Source organism: Triturus cristatus, chromosome 4_2 (assembly GCF_964204655.1).
Source record: "Triturus cristatus chromosome 4_2, aTriCri1.1, whole genome shotgun sequence".
In the NCBI taxonomy this organism is placed as follows: Eukaryota; Metazoa; Chordata; class Amphibia; order Caudata; family Salamandridae; genus Triturus; species Triturus cristatus.
In genome coordinates, this window is record NC_140586.1 from 957,781,009 (window position 1) to 957,808,482 (window position 27,474).

At 46.1% G+C, this 27,474-nt stretch overlaps 1 protein-coding gene across 1 annotated transcript in view; it reads right to left on the reverse strand.

Moving 5' to 3' along the window:
- The window catches only part of LOC146839111 (uncharacterized), a 129,701-nt gene that overhangs the window by 92,556 nt on the left and 9,671 nt on the right, over nt 1–27,474 (reverse strand). The window contains exon 2 of the mRNA XM_085600013.1: nt 9,318–11,370. Coding sequence (XP_085456139.1) covers nt 9,318–10,660 — 1,343 coding nt within the window. The 5' untranslated portion in view covers nt 10,661–11,370. The remainder of the gene's footprint in view (nt 1–9,317; nt 11,371–27,474) is intronic.

Here is a 27,474-nt window from a genome sequence, read left to right on the forward strand (position 1 = left end):
ACACCACCAGGATACGTATAAACGGCGCATTGTCTCGCTCCTTTACTTTGTCCCGCGGTACCAGGAAGAGAAGCCCCCGGCCTCCACTTCTGTTTATATTAGCAATGGACCCACTTGTCAGACACTTTCAGGAACGTCATTTGCAGAGGGGGCTCCAATTCAAAACAGGGCCCCTATTGGTGTCGCTATACGCAGATGAGATTATCCTCTACGTGAGAGATCCCCAGAACAACCTTGACCCGTTGATCAAAGAGATTATTAGATTTAGCAGGTTCTCCGGCCTCGGTATAAACTGGCACAAGTCTGTGATATTTCCTCTTACCTCCGGCACCACAAGAGTGAATGCGAGTTCTCACTGGCCTGGAATGAGGACTCAGTAAAATACTTTAGGATAAATATACACTTCGACACCTCTGAAATTACCCGAATGAATTATGGCAAGGCTGTGGATGCACTCGAACTACAGGTAGATAGATGGCTGCGACTCTCACACTCTATCGCATGGCGTGTAGCATTGATTAAAATGATTGTCCTGCCTAAATTCCTGTATCTTTTTAACAATATCCCTATCCCACTGACAAATAGATTCTTTGTGTCACTATACACTCACCTCATTCGTTTGACCTGGGGAGGCAAGCGGCCTAGGGTCTGCTGGGAGGTAATGATGTTACCATACCACAGAGGAGGAATTGGTGTCCCCAACTTCCAACTGTGTTATTTGGTTGCTCAGTGCAGCTATGCACACTCCTGGTTCCACCCGGATGCCAGGATACCTTATTTACGGCCCGAGGCTGATCTGGTCCTACCCGACACACTTAACACAGTGCTACCATTGGGTTACCCCCGAGACCCGTCTGACATTCAGATGGTCTCCACCACCTCATGGGCATGGCAAAAGCTGATCAGGGTCATGGGATCGCCGGTGCTATACTCCCAGAGTCTACCTCTTCCAAATAACCGATGGATCCCTGTTACTGGGGAAAAGGTCGTACATCGTACCCTTACCAAATATGATCTTAACACAGTTGGGAAACTATACACTGGTGGGCAAATATTTTCAGTCTCTGATGGAGACACTTTTAATGATGCTTCCTTCATGGACAAATTTGTACTTAATCGTCTGCGGTCAGAAATTAGGGCAACTGTGCCTGGATTTCCTATAGAACTTGAGCCATTTAACCCCCTATCTACCATACTTGACAACACCGGGGGGGGGGGAAACACTTGGTATCCAAAATGTACAAGACATGTGCAGACATAATTCCAATACACAAAGCCAAAATAAGACCTGTGTGGGAGACAGATCTGGGGCACATTATCACAGATGACAAATGGACAGCCTGTTGTAGTCAAACGAAGGACGTATCCTTGAACAGTCGTCACAAACTGCTTCATTTTAAATTCCTACGCAGGACATACATTACCCCTGAGATGACACATAAAATCGACCCAGACAGATCACACAGTTGTTTAAAATGTAAAGACCCACACGCTGATTTCGCTCATCATATTGGACCGCATTTTCCGCTCGCTCAGGGAATGACAGGCCTAGACATTGAGCCCACCCCAGAGGTTGCACTGTTGGGGTATGTTACAAACATCCCAAAGCCAGTTCGACGGTTCACAGCCATAGGGTTATTACTGGCCAAGAGAGAAATTGCCATTAAATGGGGGCGGAAAACAGCACAGACACCAAAAGAATAGTTAAATAGTCTCGCCTATTGCAACACCAACTATGATCTCTTTGCCTCCACACTTCCCAGAACATCTCGCCCTAGAGATATTTGGTGCCCGTTTAAGCAATACATGACTGCAGGGCAGCCTTCACCAGTCACACAACATGAACAAGGACTCGAGCTCACTGGTGTAGGAGATTGGAAACATCGACACTGAATCGTTTAAAGACTATATTTCCAGGGGTCAACTTTTAATCTGCTTGTCCTGAAGATGGTCCTATGAATGGAAACTTAAAGACGGAAACGTCGACTCTCACACTGTTTTCTATATAATTATTGATTACTATTATGAAAAAGTGTTTGATTCATTTTTGCGTGAAGGAACCACTGATTGTATTATTTCCTTCCAATATATGTATAACTGTCTATATTTTAGTACCCTGAACACCATTGATTGATGTAAATCTTTTTCTTTTTACACACCCTTTGCCTCTTTCTATTCTTTGTGTATCCTGTTTTTTCATTTATGTCGAGTGATGCACATATATATGACTAATGCATAATTTATAACTTGTAATATACAAATTTTGAAAGAAATTAGACCTATAGGTATAGAACTACCCTATATCTAATAATAGAAAATTATACAACTACAGTATTTAAACAAATCCCTTGAAGGCATTCCTTTACCATTACATTTGAATTTACCCAAGCCCTCAAGGGTATATTGGGTTGTCCACTTTTTGTATCACCTCACAGCTACAGCAGCAGGTGTAGCACATGGATAAATTACTCAAGGTGATCGCTGCCAAGAATGAGGACCTTGAGGCCCGCAGTCGCCGGATTAACATCAGGATCATTGGCATACCAGAAAGCACCAACACGGGTCGCATGGAGGAATATGTTGAGCGGCTCCTGCGTGGTGCCAGTGACAAAGATCCGTTTTCTGCCCAGTTCATTGTGGAACGTGCGCACCGTTCATTGGGGCCACGTCCTCCTCCTGGTGGGCCCCCCAGGCCAATTGTGGCTCGACTCCTCAATTATTGTGACCGAGATGCTACCCTGAAGCTGGCAAGAGAACATAAGAACCTGCGATATGATGGAGTGGAATTCACCATCTTCCCTGATTTCACGGTTGCGGTGCAGGAGGCAGCCGTAAATTCATAGGAGTCAAGCAAAAGCTTCGAAAGGCCCAGATTGAGTACGCCCTTCTTTACCCAGCACATCTGAGAGTTTCCTATCAGGGAAAAAGCACCATCTTCACAAATCCACACCAGGTGGAGGAATTACTAAAATCACTTCACCGTCGTTCTCCTGGAGGTGCATCAGATGACCGCGTTTCTAGATCGCCTTCTCCTCACACGGACTGAGGATCTCTCTTGGATGCGGACAGATTTGGGAAGTTTGTGACCCTCTGTGGGTTGATGATGATCGACTTGTTTCACTGTTCCTATGAGCGGGGATGGACTTCTCAGCACAACAGGCAATGGTACCCCCTCCCAAGGAGGCTGTGCTGACGACTATCAGATGAACACAGATAAGTGATCACCAACGATGCAGACTTGGTGTAATCTCCTTCTCTATCCTTGTTTATAACTACACTTAAAAGTAGCAGATGGTTGGAAACTATATTGTGCCAAGCGCCCTTCCCCTCCCGCCTGCTCTCTCCCTGTTGACACATTGAGACTCTATCTGGGCGGGACTGAGGGAAGGGTGGTTTCCGTGTTGCCCTGGCGACTCCCCGTATTGGCATTCCCCCTTATTTCTCGTTGATTTTCTTTGTGATGACATATAGAGCCGTTCCTTTTTGTCATGCAATGTCATGGACCAATTGGGGTTTGAGTGGGTGGTACAATCTCAACACAATTGGGGTGCTGTTGTGGGTGGGGGTGGGTTTGTTGATGTACTCCAGTGGTTCCAATATTATGTATCAGCAGTTGGACTTACCAGCACCCATTGAAGCACGTACACATAGTTATCATCATATGGCATTATTAGACGTTTTATGCCACCATGGTTATGGCATCGAACACTGACTCTCTACACACAAATCTGCTCACGTGGAATGTCAGGGGCCTTGGTGACCCCCGTAAGTGTGGACAAATACTGGCATACCTCGACAGGCATCATATACACATAGCTGTACTCCAGGAAACGCATAGTGACCCCCGCAGGTTGCACTGTTTTGGAGGTAGATGGGCTTCCGACAGGGCATTTTCCTCTTATCTGTCATACTCATTGGGCACACTGATTCTGATCATGAAGGATACTCCTTTTGTTCTGGGTGGCTCTCTGGGTGACCCGTCTGGTAGGCACTGCATACTTTGGGGTGTCCTGGGAACACAATCAGTTACCTTGGCTTGTTTTTATGGGCCTAACATCGATGACCCAGACTATTACACTTCTCTTTTAGGGCAAATTCTAAAAGTGGGCTCTACATATATCCTTTGGGGTGGGGATTTTAATACTGCGTTATGCCTTGCACTCAACCGCTCTCATCCCCAGCCTCACCACTATATCAAAACTCAAGGGACCCTCTCACAGCTTCTTCTGGCACACGGGCTCATAGATGCGTGGAGACATGGACATCCAGGGCAGAGAGAAGGCACGTACCATACCATGGCCCGCGCTGCTTGGTCTCGCCTTGATTATTGAATTGTTTCTCGTGAAGTAGTGCCGTGGATAGTCACCACGGCCCACATGGCTAGAACGCTTTCAGATTATGCGCCGTACGCCTGCAAATAGCACCCCCGAACTCCATTGCATCCCCTTTTTGATGGAGGCTGGTGCCCAAAGCGCTACAGGATGCTGTCTTTCAGGCAGAGCAGGGTGAAGAGATCTCAAGCTTTTTTAGTGGTAACAAGGGTTCAGTAGCTCATATGAGTACTCTTTGGGAAGCTTTTAAAGTTACGGTACGCGGTTTCTGCATGGTAAAATGTTTCGGTGTACTCCGTGACATCAGGTGCAGATTGCGTCGATTAGAGGGTGAACTCAAACAATTAGAAGCAGACATGTGGCTCGAGAATTCGGGCCCTCAGAGAGCTGTGCTATGGGACAAACTTACTGAATGTACTGATACTGCCGAGCGGGAGATTTGCTTCCGTGGTAAATATTTTACTGCACGTCGATATGGGGAGGGGGAGAGGCTGGGCAGAGCACTCGCCATGGATGTTCGACAGCCCTGGTTTTCTAACTATATTCTTGACATCTTAGACGACTTGTGGGAGCGCCACAGAGACAGTCGGGACAATCTTCATACGTTTACTGCATTTTATGAGGAACTATATGCTACCCGGCGAACTGCCCCCACCCCATCTTAATCCCTTCCTTAACGATGTCGCCTTGTGTTGGCTGGGAGATACCCAGCGGAAATATTTAGCGCCACCTTTTGAGGTGGACGAGTTTCGGGAGGCGATTATTAAAATGAAATCCAGGAAAGCCCAGGGCTCCGATGGCCTACCTGTTGACTTTTATAAGTCCTATATAGACCAGCTGATACCCATACTGCGGGAGGTCTATATGGAGGTTCTGGAGGCTCAAATTCTCCCAGACACTATGAGGGAGGTGCTCATCATCTCCCTCCTAAAGCCCGGCAAGCCTGCAGATGAATGTGATTCGTACAGGCCTCTGTCTCTCATTAACACTGACGCAAAGATCTTTGCGAAACTCCTAGCGAATCGGCTTAGCCTCTTAATGAAGAAACTAGTGTTAGCTGATCAGGCGGGTTTCATACCAGGAAGGGCGACTTTCCACAACCTGCATACACTATTCTCCGTTATGCACAATATTGACCGCTGGCACTTGTGGCGGTCTTCTTAGACGCCATGAAAGCCTTCGATTCGGTACAATGGAATTACCTTGTTACTATACTTCAATGTAGGGGTCTTCCTGCAGGGTTTCTTTCGTGGACACGTCTCCTCTATCCCTCTCCAACAGCACGGGTGAGAGTCAATGGACACACCTCCTCCCCTATCATGCTCACACGGGGCACCTGTCAAGGATGCCCCCTCTCCCCGCTTCTCTTTGCCCTTGCAATAGAACCCCTTGCGGTGAGACTTAGGCAACATCATCAAGAAAAAGCCCTTAGTTGCTTCCTACGTCCCATATTGATTACTCTATATGCAGATGACATCACCCTATATGTAAAAGACCCGATCCAAAATCTTAATCTGCTTCTGCGGGAGTTTGTGAGATTTGGCAGGCTCTCGGGAATAAATATTAACTGGGCTAAGTCCCAGATTTTTCCACTCACTCCAGCGTCAGCGCCATTCCCTACTGACTACCCTAATGAGTGGTGTACAGAAGAGGTAAAATATCTTGGGGGTGCATGTCACCAATGATCGCGATGAATTACTGCGTCGTAACTAAGGCTGCGCGATTGACCATATAACGAGCAGTATCAGCAGGTGGATAGCCCTCCCCCTCACCATAGCGGGAAGTATATCACTTATAAAAATTATCATCCTTTCCAAATTTTTATATCTATTTCTAAACATACCGCTATATCCTGGAAGGCCTTTTTTTAATATGCTCCGGTCGGAGCTCATACGACTGGTTTGGGGCGGCAAGCAACCACGGATGCAAATGGGACATACTCACTCGCCCATATTCCCAGGGAGGGTTTGACGTGCCCAATTTTGAATTGTATTATTTGTGCACCCAGGCACACTTTGCACACTATTGGTTTCACCCACCCAGATATACACCCCAAGTTGCTACGGAACATCGGCTGGCGCATCCCATCCCGCTGGACGGGGTCATCCTGGCAGTTCCTGAGAATCGGCCAGAGGGGCCGTCCTCAGTCAATTGCACTGTTAAAAAAGCTTGGCGCCGCCTCTCTCATATACTTAAGGCACCGATACTCTACTCCCCGTTGCTCCCACTTACATATGATCCAAAAATGTTGGTACTTAAAATGGGAATATTTGCCAAGACCAAATCTAAGTTCAAACTCACTTGTTGGGGCGGCCTCTATCTAAAGGGTAAATTCAGGGACATGTCGCAACTGTTTCAAGCAACCCAGCCATGCCCTATGGACATTTTTCTGTATGTGCGATTGAGGCAGGGAATAAGGGAATATACAACATCGTACCCCATGGAGCCTCCCACAGTTGCCCCATTGCACCACATGTTCCGCACTACTGATGCTTCACATCTTGTATCTACTCTGTACCGTAGCCTATAAACTGAAATGGAATACACTCCTAGTACGGTGCGCGCCAAATGGAGCGCTGAATTGGGACATGACATTACAGACCAGCAGTGGGACTACTGCTGCAAACCATGCATTACAAATATTTACACCGTTTATACTACACCCCTGCCCGGTTACACCGCTATGGGCTACGTGATAACGCACACTGCGACAGGTGCAGGACAGACAACGCTGATTTTTGCAGGTGGGGCTGGGGCAGGGAACCGAAATTTAAGGACTGGCTGAGCGATAAAATCCTGTGGCAGGAATAACTACATACTAATTCTGAACTAATCCCTGTGCCTTCCAGACCTCGAGATATATGGACCCCCTCACCATGTACCTCATTGAACACACACTCACGCCCGCTACTGACTCAAATTTGCAGCCTCAATAAGGAGACCATTCTATGAAACACATCAAGGGGTAGTTGTACTCTGGTTATTGCTAAAATATACAACAAATGTTTGATTTAAAAAAAGAAAAAATACTATATACCCTCATATTAGGGAGAGGTTACGTGAGCAAGATATAGTCTCATGCTGATGTTCTTTACCATGCTTAAATGCCTCTAATGCTATTATCATCTATGCATTCTTCTCTGTACTGTGTATGATCATGCTTGGGTGAATTTTATGTACTGGAACCAATTGCTGGTAATGTTTGTTCGCAGAATAAAAGAAAAAAGAAAAAAGAAATCACCAGCCAAATTCCATTAAGTAAAATAGATAGTTTTGTTTGATTTCATACAAAAATAAACATTCATTTCTTATAAACATGTAAACTATAGTTATTATTGTGGACACGTTATAGAATAATTGATTGCACTAAAATATAATACAGATAGAACCAATCTCTTTTTTTCATTTCCTATGTTGAACAATCATTTTAAAATTGGACTCGTTAGCCGTCTGTCCTGCTCGGCCTTCTATCCCACAGCACCCAACTCTGTGATTTCCAATAATAATCCTGCGCTCTGCTGAAGAGAAGCCTTGTGCTCGGCCTGGCTAGCTTATAGTGTATACCTTCAAAAGTCTAGGCAGTTACTGATCTACCCATGTGAAAGTCATATAAACACAAATTGTGTTTCCGATTTTGTTTGAAAGCAAAGCACATTATATGAGAGTATGGTCAGGTCAAGCACTAGGATAATGTTCTTGATGATAGGTTACAAAATGGATATGTCCTCTAGAACCTTAAATGCTGAACTTGTAAACATGAAGACCTCTAACCATGGCCTCGATAGTTAACCAATGAAATGATTGTGAATACATAATAACACTTCTTGTCCCTCAAACTGTAAAGATATTTAACATAAATGGGTACAATTGTATAAAACATAAATAACATGATGTTAAAATAGATCTGCACAGTATGCTCTCTTTTACCGTCACAACTGAACATGCTGTTCTGATCATCTTCTTGCCTCAGGAGGCATCATGGTCCTGCCCTGGATTGTTCCTGCCTCTTCCTGGATGGCCGATCGCAGACATTTCACTCCTGATCCAATTCTGCATCTTTCAGTGCTATGCATATATTGACCGCACCCATGACCTGCTCAATATTAACTTGTTATTTGTTATGTTATCAGCACATGAATGGGCTGTCCTGAGATGCTTCGTTGTGGTATGTTTATTAAAGATTTATAAAGTGTCAGATTTCAAATGTACTATGCCACTAATGACCAAACAAACCATATATTCATAAATATAAAGTGTTTATTTAAAAAAAATGGGGCCTGTTATTGTGAAAGTAAAATGAGTTTGATCCTGCTATAGAACCCTGTAGTTTGTTATGTATAAAGATGGATTTGCTGAAGAGAAGTCTTGTTGCTGTTCCTCATTGGGTGGGTGTTGGTGGTTGGCGACAGAAGGAACTTCCTGCACTCAGTACTTGGTTAAAATTAACTGAGTGGAAAAAATGTGTTTCTACAATCTTTGGCTAAGGAAGAGGGTTCCTTTTCTGTCTTCTGACGTGTATTTTATTGGTGAACTCCTTCCTCTATAGATGGTTGGGCTATGAGAAAGCAGAGCAAGGCATCCAGACCTCTATGGGGATCTTGGAGAGGTTTACCTCCAACAACTGCACTTTTTTTCTCCTGTCTATGTCATCAGATGGGTCAGTATTATTGTAGAAGCACTTAAATTCTTCTCCAAATCACTGCATTTCTAGGATTAATTTTATGTGTGTTACACCACGGTGTGTTTCTGCTTATGTCGTTGTGGGATAAATAATTTACTAAAACTCTTACCACATCCACTGCAATGATATGGTTTTCCCCCAATGTGTGTACGTTGATGTGTCGGTAGGGTTGATAAATCGCAAAAGCTTTAAGTGTGATAATTTACAAAAACTCTTCACACACTCACTGCATTTGAATGGTTTTTCCCCAGAGCGTGTTCGCTGATTGAGTTTTAGATGTGATAATTGCTACCTTCTACATTCACTGCAGTTGAATAGTTTTTCCCCTGTGTGTTCGCTGATGCTGGTTTAGGCTTGATGATTGACAAAAGCACTTTTCACATTCACTGCACCTGAATGGTTTTTCCCCAGTGTGTGTTCGTTGATGTCTCTTTAATGTTGAAGCGTCACTAAAGCTACTACCACATTCACTGCAATGATATGGTTTTTCCCCTGTGTGTATTCGCTGATGATTCTTTAATGTTGAAGAGTCACTAAAGCTACCACCACATTCACTGCACTTGAATGGTTTTTCCCCAGTGTGTGTACGCTTATGCCGTTTTAGGTGTGATAACTGACAAAAGCATTTTGCACATTCACTGCACTTGAATGGTTTTTCCCCCGTGTGTGTACGCTCATGTTTCCTTAATGCTGACATTTGACTAAAACTACTTTCACATTCACTGCAATGATACGGTTTTTCTCCAGTGTGTGTACACTGATGTATCTGTAGGGATAATAAGTGACCAAAGCTCCTTACGCATTCACTGCATTTGAATGGTTTTTCCCCAGTGTGTTTTCGCTGATGCTTTTGTAGGCTTAATAAATATGCGAAGCTCTTACCACATTCGTTACACTTAAATAGCTTTTCTCCTGTGTGTGTTCGATGGTGCCTCCTTAATGCTGAAGATTTACAAAAACGACGTCCACATTCACTGCAATGATATGGTTTTTCCCCAGTGTGTGTTCGTTGATGATTATTTAATGCTGAATAGTCAGTAAAACTACGTCCACATTCACTGCAATGATACGGTTTTTCCCCAGTGTGTGTTCGTTGATGAATCTTTAATGCTGAAGAGTCAATAAAACAACGTCCACATTCACTGCAATGATACGGCTTTTCCCCAGTGTGTGTTCGCTGGTGTCTTTGTAGGGTTGATAGTTCCCAAAAGCTTTTCACACACTCACTGCATTTGAAAGTTTTTTCCCCAGTGTGTTTTCGCTGATGATTTTGTAGCCCTGATAAATATGCAAAGCTCTTCCCACATTCATTACACTTGAATAGCTTTTCTCCTGTGTGTGTTCGATGGTGAATCCTTAATGCTGAAGATTCACAAAAACTACGTCCACAATCATTGCAGTGGTATGGTCTTTCGCCTGTGTGTGCTCGATGATGTCTTTTTAGGTCTGATAACCGACTAAAGCTCTTCACACATTCAGTGCATTTGAACTGCTTTTCTCCTGTGCGTGTTTGCTGATGCTGATTTAATAGCGATGACAAACAACAGCTCTTGCTGGATGTAAATGATTTTTCGCTCTGTGTTAGAGCCTCTGGGTCAGGTATACATTTGTCTACATCACATGACACTGTTTCCTGATAAGCCAACATGGCTGATAAAGCACTTGTGTTATCTCACAGTCCCTGTGTGTGTGTGGCATTTTGCATGTATGTTTTCCGATTCAACAATTAAGTACAGTGGTCACTGAATCCTTGCCACACTCATAACATGTGTAGTTCTTCTTTGTGGGTGATATTGCCTTTAGAGTGGAGAATGATTTTGCAAACATGCAGCTAAAGATTCATCCTACTTCAGGTTGGTGCAAATCAGGATAGTACTCTGTAGCTCACACAGCTGAACTCCTCTTTCCTTTACCCTTCAGTTGTCTGGCTGCACTCTGTTGTGTCTTTCTCTGGTTGCTTTGTACAGCACTAGAAAGAGTTTACAGTGCACCTAGAACACTGAATGATGGTCTGATATCATTTTAGGATGCAGAGCATTGCTGTAAATACATCATACCGATCCCATGATCAAAACTGGTATTGCACACATGTTTACACATAAGGTAGTTTGCCAGTGATGTTGCCTTTATTTTCTAGAGTTAATTTATCAATCTTGTGGTGTGGAGGCGCACAGCTCAGACTATTCCATCCACTGAATTGCCTTTGACTGCTTCTTCCAGGATCTGTCAGTTTGCGTGCAGGTTCCTCTGTCTCCGACTGTGCTGATGGATTCTTGAATACTGGAGCTCATTATTTCAGAAGATTTACAGTACTGTGTTCTTTATTCATAAACATTTTGCGCATTCAAGACTTGTTTTCTGTTGAATGCAAAGAAATTTAAAATCACTAACTGCAAACATAATGGAATGTGAATAAACATTATTTAACTGGATGTAAAATCATCTTTCCTTTACTATCATTAAAACCCATCAAGGGATATTTCACCACACAGAGATATTTAAATAATAAAGTATGGCTCAACACGTCACATCTTATTTTCTTCAGAAAAATTGATGATTTACCAGAGTTCACACAGCAACCTAGTAAACAAAACAGCACTCTCCAAGCATGCAAATACCAGCTACATCTTCAGGTACCTGCATATGGTCATGATTTTGTTTTTTTTTAAAACTGCTTGAGGAGTAAGAGATGGGTCAGGAAGACCCCAGGGAGCACATCAGAATGTTGTATCATTCCTCAAATATTGTTATTCACTGAGGTTCCAAGCATCATGACTGGCAAGTGCTCAGCTCCGCATAGCTTTTGAATAAACAAAGGGCCACATGCTTAGTAAAACTCAATGCTTAGCGCTGGCTTCGAAATGCACACAAAAAAACACAGGCGCAGCTCAATAATGGAAAGAGTTCAATGGGAATAGGCCGGCATGGAGGGGAAGGAAATAATAACATTACATGAAAGAGCAAATTCAAAGAAGGGAGTTAGGAGTAGGCGACAAGGAAAGTAGAAACGACAATAGGGATGGACGGGAAAGGGTTTCAATGCTTTTGCATTTGACTCGTGAGGGACATCTAGTAACGACTAGTGGAACTGCAGCTTGATGTAATAATAATTTCAATGTTGACCACATATCTCTGACTCAGGGTTGATGAGGAGGTCATCTTGGGTGAATTCGACAGTAATGATACAAGTTTGTTATTACAAGTACAACATGGTGGTGATTGATATTAACATTGTTGTGTGTACATCTTTCATGGTGTGGTTCAACATCACATTTATCGATATTTACATTGTTATGGGATTTGTGTAGATCCTTCAAGATTTTTTATGGAAACTAACAGTTGAAAATAAGAAAAATTGAAAATGAGTTGAAAAAAACAGCCATTTGTGCCAACGTTTTCACCTGTAACTTCTTCTAAGTATGACAGATGTTTGAAAGCAATATACCGTTACATCTGCTGGACCCGTCTGGTTGTGGGGCTATATAGGACTTGTAGGTTCCACAATGAACCAGAGGAACCCAGAGCCAAAAACTGAGCCATCCCCCTGCTATCCATTTGTTTGTTTGAGTGTTCTTCAAAAACCCTTGCTTGCTAGTGGTCAGTCATGCCTCTTTGTCCCACCTTATTCTCTTTCATTCCTCCCAGGCAACAGGGACTAAGCACTGAATCGTTACGCTTTGATGGTATATATGCTTTTTGGGGGACTCATTATTTCTTGGGTTCCTGCTTGCATTTTATGATCTTTTCAGTGCTCTGAGCTCTGACTTTCTGTAAACAGGCATGGGAAGGCTCTCTGGTCTCACAGCTGCTCTTCCTGCCTTTCAATTTTGTGCACAATTAAAAACAGGCCTTTTAATTAATCAGCACGGGTATGTGAAGTATTTTAAAAGCACCATTTGACATATCTTCAACAGGAAATTCACGCGTTTTTTTCTCTACAAGAACATACTCACTCAAAGTCAAACACTGTGTGGAGCTGCCCTGGAATATGTGGCTGTAACTAGAATGTACCAAACCTGTATGTGGGGTAGGATAAAAAAAGCTTGATTTTATCCACATTCAGTAGCACAGCAAGTCTCTCTGCGAAACGTCAGCATTTCCCCCTCCTCCTCCCTTTTTTCAGTAGATTCCACAGCCCGCCCTCATGAGCTCTGCTCTGGTTAAAAAGTGGCAGGCAGCTGGACAGAAAAGGGTGACAGTTTATTGGTTTCTAGCAAGGGCGGACTGTTGTTTTATCGGAGGCTGGCATGGTGTAGGCTGTTTATGCAGCTAGGGGGGGCCGATTTTATTACTGGGTGCCGGGCAGGCCACGTTTCCTTCTTATTCTTTTTCCTCGGTGCAGTGTGTGTGACATGTTAGTATCCCTAGAATGCACACATCAGAATGTGAAAAAAGGACATAGCATCATTCAAAAAACATCTCAGTGTACACACTAGAGTATGCATAAATGCATTTTCTGAAAGTGTCGCACTCCATACTTGTCAGCTATGGCTTTTGCAAGTCGAGTAATCGCCATTCAGATGCCGAGAGGAGCCATCCTGTGCAGGTGCATTTTGTATGAACATCTTAATGTTGCAACTGCCTTATGCTGCTAGTGTAATGTAAAACTCTTTTTTGCAAGCTCAAGCAGCGCTGTCATTTTGGCTCGATCTTAGAATCTTTATTGCTGCCTAACGTGATAACGTGATGTCTGTTTGACCCAGAATTCCGTTCAGACCGGACAGAACACTGAACAGAAACACTCAAAGCTGGCCTGTACTTGCTTCTTACGCTGCTGTTAGAAGTTTCAGCAGCAAACTAGTGTTCTGGTCTTACCTTTCTCATTTAAAGAAACAGGGGACCGTAATTTAAAGAAACAGGTGAAAGGTGAAGGGCTGCCTTCTTCAATGACTGTTTAACATTGTTTTCTTTTTCCTACTTTCATAAAGAGAACAAATAAGGAGTGTTTTCTTTATTATATATATGTCTGCAGCTAGTTGCTTTACTTACTTATACATTGTATGCTATTTTGGGTTTTGTATGCATTTCAAGGCTCTTCTCATTCTGTCCTTGTGCCTCACGCTGCTCTTCTCCTCCTCACTCTTCAGCCTTGTGTCTCACTATGCTCTCCTCTTCACTCTCCTTCCTTGTGCCGCATGCTCTTCTCCTCCTCACTCTCCATCCTTGTGCCTCACTATGCTCTCCTCTTCACTCTCCTTCCTTGTGCCTCACGCTGCTCCTCTCCTCACTCTCCTTCCTTGTGCCTCATGCTGCTCTTTTCACACTCCTTCCTTGTGCATCACGCTCTTCTCCTCCTCACTCTCCTTCCTTCTGTGTCACTCTGCTCTCCTCTTCACTCTCCTTCCTTGTGCCTCACGCTGCTCCTCTCCTCACTCTCCTTCCTTGTGCCTCATGCTGCTCTTTTCACACTCCTTCCTTGTGCATCACGCTCTTCTCCTCCTCACTCTCCTTCCTTCTGCCTCACACTCTTCTCCTCCTCACTCTCCTTCCTTGTGCCTCATGCTGCTCTTTTCACACTCCTTCCTTATGCCTCACGCTCTTCTCCTCCTCACTCTCCTTCCTTCTGCCTCACACTGCTCTTCTCTTCACTCTCCTTCCTTGTGCCTCACGCTGCTCCTCTCCTCACTCTCCTTCCTTGTGCCTCACACTCTTCTCCTCCTCACTCTCCTTCCTTCTGCCTCACACTGCTCTTCTCTTCACTCTCCTTCCTTGTGCCTCACGCTGCTCCTCTCCTCACTCTCCTTCCTTGTGCCTCATGTTGCTTTTCTCTTAACTCTCCATCCTTGTGCGTCACACTACTCTTCTCATCACTCTCCCTCCTTATGCTTCACGCGGCTCTTCTCCTCACTCTTCTTACTTGTGCTTCACGTTGGTCTTCTCACTCTCCTTCCTTGTGCTTCATGCTGTGATTATCCTCCCTCTCCGAACTTCGGCCTCGCGCTACAATTATCCTCACCCTCCTTACTTGTGCCTCACGATGCTATTCTCCCGACTTTCCTTCCTTGTGCCTCACACTACTGTTCTGCTCACTCTCCTTCCTTGTGCTTCACGCTGTGATTATCCTCATTCTCCATCCTTCTGCCTCGTGCTGCTCTTCTCCTCATTCTGTCCTTGTGCTCACGCTGCTCTCCTCACTCTCCATCCTTGTGCCTCACGCTGCTCTTCTCCTCACTCTCCCCTTCTTGTGCCTCACGCTGCTCTTCTCCTCACTCTCCCCTTCTTGTGCCTCACGCTGCTCTTCTCCTCACTCTCCCCTTCTTGTGCCTCACGCTGCTCTTCTCCTCACTCTCCCCTTCTTGTGCCTCACGCTGCTCTTCTCCTCACTCTCCCCTTCTTGTGCCTCACGCTGCTCTTCTCCTCACTCTCCCCTTCTTGTGCCTCACGCTGCTCTTCTCTTCACTCTCCTTACTTGTACTTCACGCTGCGATTATCCTCACTCTCCATCCTTCTGCCTTGTTCTGCTCTTCTCATTGTGTCCTTGTGCTTCTCGCTGCTCTGCTCCTCCTCACTCTCCAGCCTTGTGCCTCATGCTGCTCTTCTTCTCATTCTCCGTCCTTGTACCTCATGATGCTCTTCTCACGGTCTGTCCTTGTGCCTAATACAGCTCTTCTCTTCACTCTCCTTCCTTGTGCTTCGCTGTGATTATTCTCACTCTCCATCCTTCTGCCTCGTGCTGCTCTTCTCCTCACTCTCCTTCCTTGTGCCTCACGCTGCTCTTCTCCTCACTCTCCCCTTCTTGTGCCTCACGCTGCTCTTCTCTTCACTCTCCTTACTTGTACTTCACGCTGCGATTATCCTCACTCTCCGTCCTTCTGTCTTGTGCTGCTCTTCTCATTCAAAAACAACAGTTGATGGACAGAATGCAGAACAATGTCATACATTCACCCCAGTACAGAGATCTGGGCCTAAATCCATCGTGTTTTTTGCTCACCATGCCATTCCAGTTTGAACCCAGCCATATGCAAATCAGTCTTGACCCTGTGCCCCATGGGAACAGTCCAGCCCGAACTGCCAAGCCAGGTCCTCCCTGGACTGGAAACAAGCATCCTAGGACCGGTTTCAGAGTTTCACCCCTCTTCAGCCAGGATAGCTTGGTTCCAGTGGCATGGAGAGCGCAGGACTCACGTCCGAGCATACCCGTCCCACTCGGGGTGACAAATGCAAAAGCAACAGTTGATGGACAGAATGCAGAACAATGTCATAGATTCACCCCAGTACAGAGATCTGGGCCTAAATCCATCGTTTTTTTGCTCACCATGCCATTCCAGTTTGAACCCAGCCATATGCAAATCAGTCTTGACCCTGTGCCTCATGGGAACAGTCCAGCCAGAACTGCCATTCTGTCCTTGTGCCTCATGCTGTTCTTCTCCACACTCTCCTTCCTTGTGCTTCACGCAGCGATTATCCTCACTCTCTGTACTTGTGCCTCGCGTTGTGATTATCCTCACTCTCCTTCCTTGTGCCTGATGCTGCTCTTCGCATTGTCCGTCCTTGTGCCTCATACAGCTCTTCTCACACTCCTTCTTTGCGCCACACACTGCTCTTCTCTTCACTCTCCTTCCTTGTGCTTCACGCTGCGATTATCCTCTATATCCGTCCTTCTGTCTCGTGCTGCTCTTCTCACTCAGTCCTTCTGTCTCATGCTGCATTCCTCCTCACTCTCCTTCCTTGTGCCTCACGCTGTTCTTCTCCTCCTCACTCTCCTTCCTTGTGCCTCATGTTGCTTTTCTCCTAACTCTCCATCCTTGTGCCTCTCGCTACTTTTTTCCTCCTCACTTTCCGGCCTTGTGCTTCACACTGCTCTGCTTCTCACTCTCCAGTCTTGTGCTTCACGCTGCTCTTCTTCTCACTCTCCTTTCTTGTGCCTCATGCTGCTCTTATCCTCACTCTCCTTCCTTGTGCCTTGTGATGCTATTCTCCTGACTTTCCTTCCTTGCGTCTCACTATGCACTTCTCTTCACTCTCCTTCCATGTGCTTCACGCTGCGATTATCCTCACGCTCCGTCCTTCTGCCTCGCGCTGCGATTATCCTCATTCCCCTTCCTTGTGCCTCATGCTGCTCTTTTCACTGTCCGTCCTTGTGCCTCATACAGCTCTTCTCACACTCCTTCTTTGTGCCTCACACTGCTCCTCTCATCACTCTCCCTCCTTATGCTTCACGCTGCGATTATCCTCACTCTCCGTCCTTCTGCCTCATGCTGCTCTTCTCCTCATTCTGTCATTGTGCCTCACACTGCCCTTTTCCTCCTCACTCTCCGGCCTTGTGCTTCACACTGCTCTTCTTCTCACTCTCCTTACTTGTGCCTCACGCTGTTCTTCTCACTCTCTTTCCGTGTGCTTCACGCTGTGATTATCCTCACTCTCCATCCTTCTGCCTCGCGCAGCTCGTCTCCTCATTCTGTCCTTGTGCTCACGCTGCTCTCCTCCTCACTCTCCATCCTTGTGCCTCACGCTGCTCTTCTCCTCACTCTCCCCTTCTTATGCCTCATGCTGCTCTTCTCTTCACTCTCTTTACTTGTGCTTCACGTTGCGATTATCCTCACTCTCCATCCTTTTGACTCGTTCTACTCTTCTCATTGTGTCCTTGTGCTTCTCGCTGCTCTTCTCCTCCTCACTCTCCAGCCTTGTGCCTCATGCTGCTCTTCTTCTCACTCTCCGTCCTTATACGTCATGCTGCTCTTCGCACTCCTTTCCTTTTGCCTCATGCTGCTCTTCTCATCATCCGTCCTTGTGCCTAAAACAGCTCTTCTCTTCACTCTCCTTCCTTGTGCTTCAAGCTGCGATTATCCGGACCGTCCGTCCTTCTGCCTCGTGCTGCTCTTCACCTCATTCTATCCTTTGCCTCACGCTGCTCTTCCCCTCACTCTCCGTCCTTGTGCCTCAGCTGCTCTTCTCTCCTTACTTGTACTTCACGCTGCGATTATCCTCACTCTCCGTCATTCTGCCTTGTGCTGCTCTTCTCATTCTGTCCTTGTGCCTTATGCTGCTCTTCTCCTCACTCTCCTTCCTTGTGCCTCATGCTGCTCTTATCCTCACTCTCCTTCCTTGTGCCTTCTGATGATATTCTCCTGACTTTCCTTCCTTGTGTCTCACTATGCTCTTCTCTTCACTCTCTTTCCTTGTGCCTCATGCTGCTCTTCTCTTCATTCTCCTTCCTTGTGCTTCACGCTGCGATTATCCTCACTCTCTGTCCTTGTGCCTCGCATTGTGATTATCCTCACTCTCCTTCCTTGTGCCTCACGCTGCTCTTCTCACTGTCCGTGCTTGTGCCTCATACAGCTCTTCTCACGCTCCTTCTTTGTGCCTCACACTGCTCTTCTCTTCACTCTCCTTCCTTGTGCTTCACGCTGCGATTATCCTCAATCTCCGTCCTTCTTTCTCATGCTGCTCTTCTCACTCAGTCCTTGTGCCTCATGCTGCTTTCCTCCTCACTCTCTGTCCTAGTGCCTCACGCTGCTCTTCTCCTACTCACTCTCCTTCCTTGTGCCTCACGCTGCTCTTCTCCTACTCACTCTCCTTCCTTGTGCCTCACGGTGCTCCTCTCCTCCTCACTCTCCTTCCTTGTGCCTCACGCTACTCTTTTCCTCCTCACTTTCCGGCCTTGTGTTTCACACTGCTCTGCTTTTCACTCTCCAGCCTTGTGCTTCACGCTGCTCTTCTCCTCACTCTCCTTCCGTGTGCCTCATGCTGCTCTTATCCTCACTCTCCTTCCTTGTGCCTTATAATGCTATTTTCCTGACTTTCCTTCCTTGTGTCTCACTATGCTCTTCTCTTCACTCTCCTTCCTTGTGCCTCATGCTGCTCTTCTCGTCACTCTCCATCCTTGCGCCTCATGCCGCTCTTCTACTCACTCTCCCTTCTTGTGCCCCACGCTACTCTTCTCACTCTCCATCCATGCTGTATAATCGTGTAAATCGACAGTGTATAATAAGAGGTCACGTGTAGATACCAATTAGTCTTTTTTTTCCCCCCAAATAAACATATATTCAAAACTCACACTTACAACACTGCAAACTGCCATCCAAACTATGTGAGTCGAGTCGCTGTCCTTTCTTGTACATCATGATGCTCTCCTTCTCACTCTGTCCTTGTGCCTCACACTGCTCTTTTTCTCACTCTTTTTCCTTCTGCCTCGTGCTGCTCTTCTCCTCCTTACTCTCCTACCTTGCGCCTTATGCTGCTCTCCTCCTCACTATCCTTCCTTGTGCCTCATGCTGCTCTTCTTCTCACTCTCCTTTCTTGTGTCTCCCGCTTCTCTTCTCGTCACTGTCCTTCCTTATGCCTCATGTTGCTCTTCTCCTCACTCCTTCCTTGTGCTTCACACTGATTATCCTCACTCTCTGTCCTTCTGCCTTGCGCTGCGATTATCCTCACTCTCCTTCCTTGTGCTCCACACTGCTCTTCTACTCACTCTCCAGCCTTGTGCCTCATGCTGCTCTTCTCCTCACTCTCCTTCCTTGTGCCTCACGCTGCTCTTCTCCTCACTCTCCTTCCTTGTGCCTCACTCTGCTCTTCTCGTCACTCTCCTTCCTTCTGCCTCACACTGAACTTCTCCTCACTCTCCGTCATTGTGCCTCACGCTGATCTTCTTCTCAATCTCCTCCCTTGTGCCTCATGCTGCTCTTCTAATTTTACATCCTTCTGCCTCACGCTGCTCTTCTCCTCACTCTACGTCCTTGTGTCTCATGCTGCCCTTCTCCTCACTCTCCAGCCTTGTGCCACACGCTGTTCTTCTTCTCCTTCTACATCCTTCTGCCTCACGCTGCTCTTTTCCTCACCCTCCGTCCTTGTGCCCCAATCTGCTCTCCTCCTCACTCTCCTTCCTTTTGCCTCACATTGCCCTTCTTCTCACTCTCCTTCCTTGAGCCTTATGCTGCTCTTCTCCTCACTCTCCATCGTTGTGCCACAAGCTGCTTTTCTCCTCCTCACTCTCCTTCCTTCTGCCTCACGCTGCTCTTCTTCTCACTCTCCATCGTTGAGCCTCGTGCTGCTCTTCTCCTTCCTTGTGCGCCTCATGCTGCTCTTCTCCTCCTCACTCTCCAGCTTTGTGCCTCACGCTGCTCTTCTCACTCGCCGTCCTTCTGCCTCGCGCTGCGATTATCCTCACTCTCCTTCCTTGTGCCTCACGCTGCTCTTCTCCTCACTCTCCCTCCTTATGCTTCACGCTGCGATTATCCTCATTCTCCGTCCTTCTGCCTCATGCTGCTCTTCTCCTCATTCGGTCCTTGTGCCTCATACAGCTCTTCTCACTCTCCTTCCTTGTGTCTCACACTGCTCTTCTTCTCACTCTCCTTCCTTCTGCCTCACGCCGCTATCCTCCTCACTCTCAGTCTTTGAGTCTCATGCTGCTCTTCTCCTCGCTCTCCGTCTTTGTGTCTAATGCTGATCTTCTCCTCACTCTCCGTCCTTTTGCCTCATGGTGCTCTTCTCACTCCTTTCCTTTTGCCTCATGCTGCTCTTCTCAATGTCCATCCTTGTGCCTCATACAGCTCTTCTCTTCACTCTCCTTCCTTGTGCTTCAAGCTGCGATTATCTTGACTGTCCGTCCTTCTGTATCGTGATGCTCTTCTCCTCATTCTGTCCTTGTGCTCAGGCTGCTCTTCTCCTCACTCTCCCCTTCTTGTGCCTCACGCTGCTCTTCTCTTCACTCTCCTTACTTGTGCTTCACACTGCGATTATCCTCACTCTCCGCCCTTCTGCCTCATTCTGCTCTTCTCCTTCTGTCCTTTTGCTTCACGCTGCTCTTCTCCTCACTCTCCAGCCTTGTGCTTCGCTGTGATTAGCCTCACTCTCCATCCTTCTGCATCGTGCTGCTCTTCTCCTCATTCTCCAGCCTTGTACCTCACGTTGCTCTTTTTCTCACTCTATGTCCTTCTGCCTCGTGCTGCTCTTCTCAACTCTCCATCCTTGTGCCCCAAGCTTTTCTTCCCCGCACTCTCCTTCATTGTGCCTCATGCTGCTCTTCTCATTCTCCTTCCATGTGCCTCATGCTGCTCTTTTCACACTCCTTCCTTGTGCCTCACGCTCTTCTCCTCCTCACTCTCCTTCCTTCTGCCTCACACTGCTCTTCTCTTCACTCTCCTTCCTTGTGCCTCACGCTGCTCCTCTCCTCACTCTCCTTCCTTGTGCCTCACGCTGCTCCTCTCCTCACTCTCCTTCCTTGTGCCTCATGTTGCTTTTCTCTTAACTCTCCATCCTTGTGCCTCACACTACTCTTCTCATCACTCTGCCTCCTTATGCTTCACGCTGCTCTTTTCCTCACTCTTCTTACTTGTGCCTCACATTGCTCTTCTCACTCTCCTTCCTTGTGCTTCATGCTGTGATTATCCTCCCTCTCTGAACTTCTGCCTCACGCTACAATTATCCTCACCCTCCTTACTTGTGCCTCACGATGCTATTCTCCCGACTTTCCTTCCTTGTGCCTCACACTACTCTTCTGCTCACTCTCCTTCCTTGTGCTTCACGCTGTGATTATCCTCACTCTCCATCCTTCTGCCTCGTGCTGCTCTTCTCCTCATTCTGTCCTTGTGCTCACGCTGCTCTTCTCCTCACTCTCCCCTTCTTGTGCCTCACGCTACTCTTCTCTTCACTCTCCTTACTTGTACTTCACGGTGCGATTATCCTCACTCTCCGTCCTTCTGCCTCGTTCTGCTCTTCTCATTCTGTCCTTTTGCTTCTCGCTGCTCTTCTCCGCTTCACTCTCCAGCCTTGTGCTTCACGCTGTGATTATCCTCACTCTCCGTCCTTCTGCCTCGTGCTGCTCTGTCCTTCTGCCTTGCGCTGCGATTATCCTCACTCTCCTTCCTTGTGCCTTGCGCTGCTATTCTCCTGACTTTCCTTCCTTGTGTCTCATGCTGCTCTTCTCCTCACTCTCCTTCCTTCTGCCTCATGCTGCTCTTCTTCTCATTCTACATCCTTCTGCCTCATCCTGCTCTTCTCCTCACCCTCTGTCCTTGTGCCCCACTCTGCTCTTCTCCTCACTCTCCTTCCTTCTACCTCATGCTGAATTTCCCCTCACTCTCTATCTTTGTGCCTCACGCTGCTCTCCTCCTCACTCTCTGTCCTTGTGCTCAAGCTGCTCTTCTCCTCACTCTCCTTCCTTGCGCCTCACACTTCTCTTCTCCTCCTCACTCTGCTTTCTTGTACATCATTTTTTTTGTTTAAATATCTTTATTGGTATTTTCTGATTTTATCATAACTGACATCCTATTTTTTATACGGCTTTTTCAGTTGTCCATCACGAAGTTACAGAGCCCAAGTGAATTACAATAGTGCAGCTGACAACAATATCAAGCTAATGTTAACACATCGTTTACAGACACATACATTATTTTTGGGTACACATGAAGAAGTCACAGTGTGCTATTGTTCGCACATGTTGCCGCATCGTGGTTGTTATATTTGATGCAAGGCCATACACAGCATGATCGGGTCATATCTTGTCTGGGCTAGTACCATAATATCCAATATATAGTCTAATCCATCACATTATAACACCCTATCGGTCAGACTTGAACAACATTATGAATATAATCGTGTAAATTGACAGTGTATGATAAGAGGTCACGTGTAGATACCAATAAGACCTTTTTTTCCCCAAATAAACATATATTCAAAACTCAAACTTACAACACTGCAAACTGCCATCCAAACTATGTGAGTCGAGTCGCTGTCCTTTCTTGTACATCATGATGTTCTCCTTCTCACTCTGTCCTTGTGCCTCACACTGCTCTTTTTCTCACTCTCCTTCCTTGTGCCTCACGCTGCTCTTCTTCTCACTCTCCTTCCTTGTGCCTCACGCTGCTCTTCTTCTCACTCTCCTTCCTTGTGCCTCACTCTGCTCTTCTCCTCCTCACTCTCCTTCCTTGTGCCTCATGCTGCTCTTCTTCTCACTCTCCTTTCTTGTGCCTCATGCTGCTCTACTCCTCATTCTCCATTGTTGTGCCTCACTCTGCTCTTCTCCTCCTCACTCTCCTTCCTTGTGCCTCACGCTGCTCTTCTCCTCAATCTCCTTCCTTGTGCTTCACACTGTGAATATCCTCACTCTCCGTCCTTCTGCCTTTCGTTGCGATTATCCTCACTCTCCTTCCTTGTGCCTCACGCTGCTATTCTCCTGACTTTCCTTCCTTGTGTCTCAAGCTACTCTTCTCCTCACTCTCCTTCCTTATGCCTCATGTTCCTCTTCTCCTCACTCTCCATCCTTGTGCCTCACAATGCTCTTCTCCTCACTCTCCTTCTGTGTTCCTCACGCTGCTCTTCTCACTCTCCTTCCTTTTGCTTCACGCTGCGATTATCCTCACTCTCCTTCCTTCTGCCTCGTGCTGCCCTTCTCCTCATTCTGTCCTAGTGCCTCACACTGCTCTTCTTCTCCTCACTCTCCAGCCTTGTGCCGCCCTCTGCTCTTCTTCTCATTCTACATCCTTCTGCCTCATGCTGCTCTTCTCCTCTCTCTACGTCCTTGTGTCCCACACTGCTCTTCTCCTCACTCTCCGTCCTTAAGCCTCACACTGCTCTTCTCGTCACTCTCCGTCCTTGTGCCTCACTCTGCTCTTCTCCTCACTCTCCTTCCTTGTGCCTCACGCTGCTCTTATCCTAACTCTCCTTCCTTCTGCCTCACGCTTATCTTCTCCTCACTCTCCGTCAATGTGCCTCACGCTGCTCTTCTGCTCACTCTCCGTCCTTCTGCCTCACGCTGCTCTTCTCCTCACTCTCCTTCCTTGTGCCTCACGCTGCTCTTATCCTAACTCTCCTTCCTTCTGCCTCACGCTTATCTTCTCCTCACTCTCCGTCAATGTGCCTCACGCTGCTCTTCTCCTCACTCTCCGTTCTTCTGCCTCACGCTGCTCTTCTCACTTTGTATTACCAAAAAACACATTTTCCCCACATTTCTGTGATGAAAAGTGCTGGAATATGCGTGGGATCACAAACTTCCACCCCACCCCACCCCACTTTCTTTAAAGTCTCCTGATAAAAATGGTACCTCAATTGTGTGGGTGGGCCAAGTACCTGTGGCAGGGAAGGGCCCAAAACGTATTGTGGAGACATCAAAATTAACTATCACGAAACATCCTGGGTTTGCAAAGGGGCTCACCTCTGTTTTTGGCCCTACGCTCAGCGGCTATCTAGGGAAACCTACCAAACCCAGACATCTTTAAAAACTAGAAACCCGGGGGAGTTCAGGGAGGTATGGCGTGTGTGAACTCCCCAACGTTTTCCTACCCACAATCCCCCGCAAACCTCAAATTTAGCTGAAAAAAATCATATTTTTGTGTGGGAAAGTTGTGAGATCACCGGGCTGACACAAATTTCCTACCGCCCAGTGTCACCCCAGGTCTCCCGATAAAAATGGTACCTCAGTCGTGTGGGTGGGCCAAGTGCCTGTGACGGGCAAGGGTCCAAAACGTATTGTGGAGACATCAAAATTACCTGTCCCAAAATTACCTGGTTTTTGCAAGAGAGAGCACCTGGATTTTTGTCGCCGGGCTCAGCGGCCATCTAGGGAAACCTACGAAACCCACACATTTCTGAAAACGAGACACCCGGGGGAGTCCAGCGAGGTATGGCTTGTGTGGACCCCCAGCGTTTTCCTACCCAGAATCCTCTGCAAACCTAAAACTTAGCTGAAAAAAGCACTTTTTCCACACATTTTTGTGTGGGATCACCAGGCCGGCATAAACGTCCTACCACCCAGAATTCTCCTCCGCCCCCCCAGTAAAATGATACCTCACTTGTGTGGCTGTCCAATGCAGAATTGGCTAAAAACGTATTTTTAAAAAAATGTAGTGCTTGGAATTTGCTGTGCTATACCCTTAATCCCTATGTTTTTGGTCCTTACCGGTCACAGACCCTTGGCCCACCCACACAAGTGAGGTATCATTTTACTCGGGAAAACAAGGGGAACTTAAAACTAAATTTAAGTAAAGAGGCTTAAACAGCAGTAGATATACACAAGATTGATATGGAAATGTGCATATTTTCACATAAGTGCCTTGATTTATCTCCTGCGGATGTTCATAGCATTAAAACCTGGCAGGCATTCAAGCAGGAGTGAATATTTATCAGTTAAATAAATGTGGAAATATACTAAGTTCAGCTTCATTTTTTTACAAAACCCAAAATAAATCTGCACAAATACAGATAAAAGTAGCTAAAAATAAATAGGGAATAGGGATAAATACAAATGGAAATGTAAAAAAAAACAGGAGCCCTAAATATAAGTTATATTACAAATCCCATATCAGGGGGTGTTAATATTCGAACTATAGATATAAGAGTTAACAGACTATTGAGATGGATATGCAGGGAGCTCCAGAAAGTCCAGTGTCTGTTAGATAGGCAAATATAGCATCAAAGAGGGGAAGAAAGAGAACTAATAAATGTGTATAAAGCAAAATATCAAGACAATCAAACGGAGCCCAGTGAAAGTGTATTGGAGGTTTTACTAATTCTCAACAGGGAAGTCAGGTGAAAGTAAAAATAATAGTAATATTGTCTGCTCACTATGATGAGTGACGATTATCAAGCTTAGTTAAAGGACAGTTACAGTATGAGATTAGGTAAGAAACATGCTCCAGATATTGTTGAACAGCTGAACTTAGTCATTCAATCTGTATATCAATTGTTCAATGGCTGCCATTGTAGCCATGGCATCCATCCAGTCTGCAACTGTGGGAAGAGAGGGCCTTTCCCATCGAAGAAGAAGACAAAAGTTTCGTCGTTGCCAGGGCTGAGTCAATCCAGATAGTGCTTGCATAATGAAGACTCACCAGTGCTTGTGGGGGGTTAAATGAGCGTACACTGATGTGTTTGAGGGTTTCCCAGATATGGGATCAATATGTCTGGATATGGGGGCAAGACTATAAAATGTGTATGATGTCTTCGCCAGTGGTTCGGCAACACCAGCGCTAGTCTGTTGTGAACATTTGGGCTTGATGGAGCTTGTGTGAAATTGTTACACCTGCCAGACTCTGGTGTTGTGTTCCCCCAAAACCTTTTGCCTTTCCCCCCCCTGTTTGCTGAAATTATTGAAGGTTGGGCTTAGGACTCTTGCACTTTACCACAGCTAACAAGCGCTACGGTGCTTGTGCTAACTTTCAAAACATGGTCAAATTGGCTTGCACCCAGTTGGCACATTTAATTTACTTACAAGACCCTAGTAAAGTGGTACTATATGTATCCAAGGTCTGTAAATTCAATGCTACTGCTATCATGATGCTACAGCAACGACTGTCCGCGAAGCTAGACAGGATCTTCGCGCTACATCGATGAGCAGTCTGCTTTCTTTGCCACAGCAACCACCATCCACAGTGCTCTCCCTGCTCTTTGCGGCCTCCTCCAGCATGAACTGAACTCTTTTAGATGGACTTGAGAAGGAGACTTTTTCAGGAGGACTAACCTGGTCATTTTATCCAGTTCGAGATCCGCTGTGGTTGGCCTGAACTTGTGACTTTCCCCCTGTTTAGCATGATCAGATGACCCCGAGCGACACTTTGTGCTGCCAGGGGCTGTTCTCAATTAAAATCTTTCACATTTCAATCTCCGATTCTACAGATTGGATTTTTGTCATTTTGGTCTCATTTTATTTACTAATTTTTCTAAATCGGTGTGGGATTTTTATTGAGTTGTGTTTTCACCTTATCACAGTTAGTGTGCTGCATAAACAATTTACACATAGCCTCTAAGCCGAGCCTGACTGCTTTTGTGCCAAGTTGTGGGTTAAGCACAGGTTAATTTAGTGTCTTTTGCGGTTCACCCGAATAGAGATTGTGGTTGTTGCTTGAGCAGGGTTAACACTCTCCTCCAGGAGTCTAGTGCCAGTTGTGCAGAGTTTCAAAGAAAATGAACTTGATGCATGCTTCACAAAGTCCTTTGTCGTGTTTGGAGCGCCTGGGACCGATCTACGTCAGAGTATGTATTCTGTAGCCACGCTTCCCATCTTTCTCGTAGTCATCTTTCAGTCATGCCAGAAAAGAGTTTTGTAAACAGCAGATTGTACAATACAAGCTTCTTGCAGCGACTCACTTTACTAAGCATTCGTAGCTTGAAGAGGTGAGCAGCATCCAGGGCTGTGGTCCCAGCTGGGAGTAACGACAGTGTCTCAACTGGAGACATTTCCAGAACTGGTGACATTCAGACATTAAATTATTGAACAATTTGAGGGTGCCATTGTTCAGCATATGAGCTAGGTTCTGTAGGCCCTGGGGCTTCCAGTCCTGCCATTTGAAGGAGGAGTTGTCAATAGTCAATGTCATCTTGTGCCACAGGGGAGGTTTGGAGTGTAGGAAGAAGCTTGTGTGTTGAAAGGCAGATATTGTGCATTTCAAACAGCATTGGATTAGCAGAGTCCGATGATGCTTCGTTGCCATTGTTGAATGCTTGTCTTGCATTTTGAATGCTTGTCTTGCATTGTTGAATGCATTGTTGAATGCTTGTCTTGCATTGTTGAATGCATTGTTGAATGCT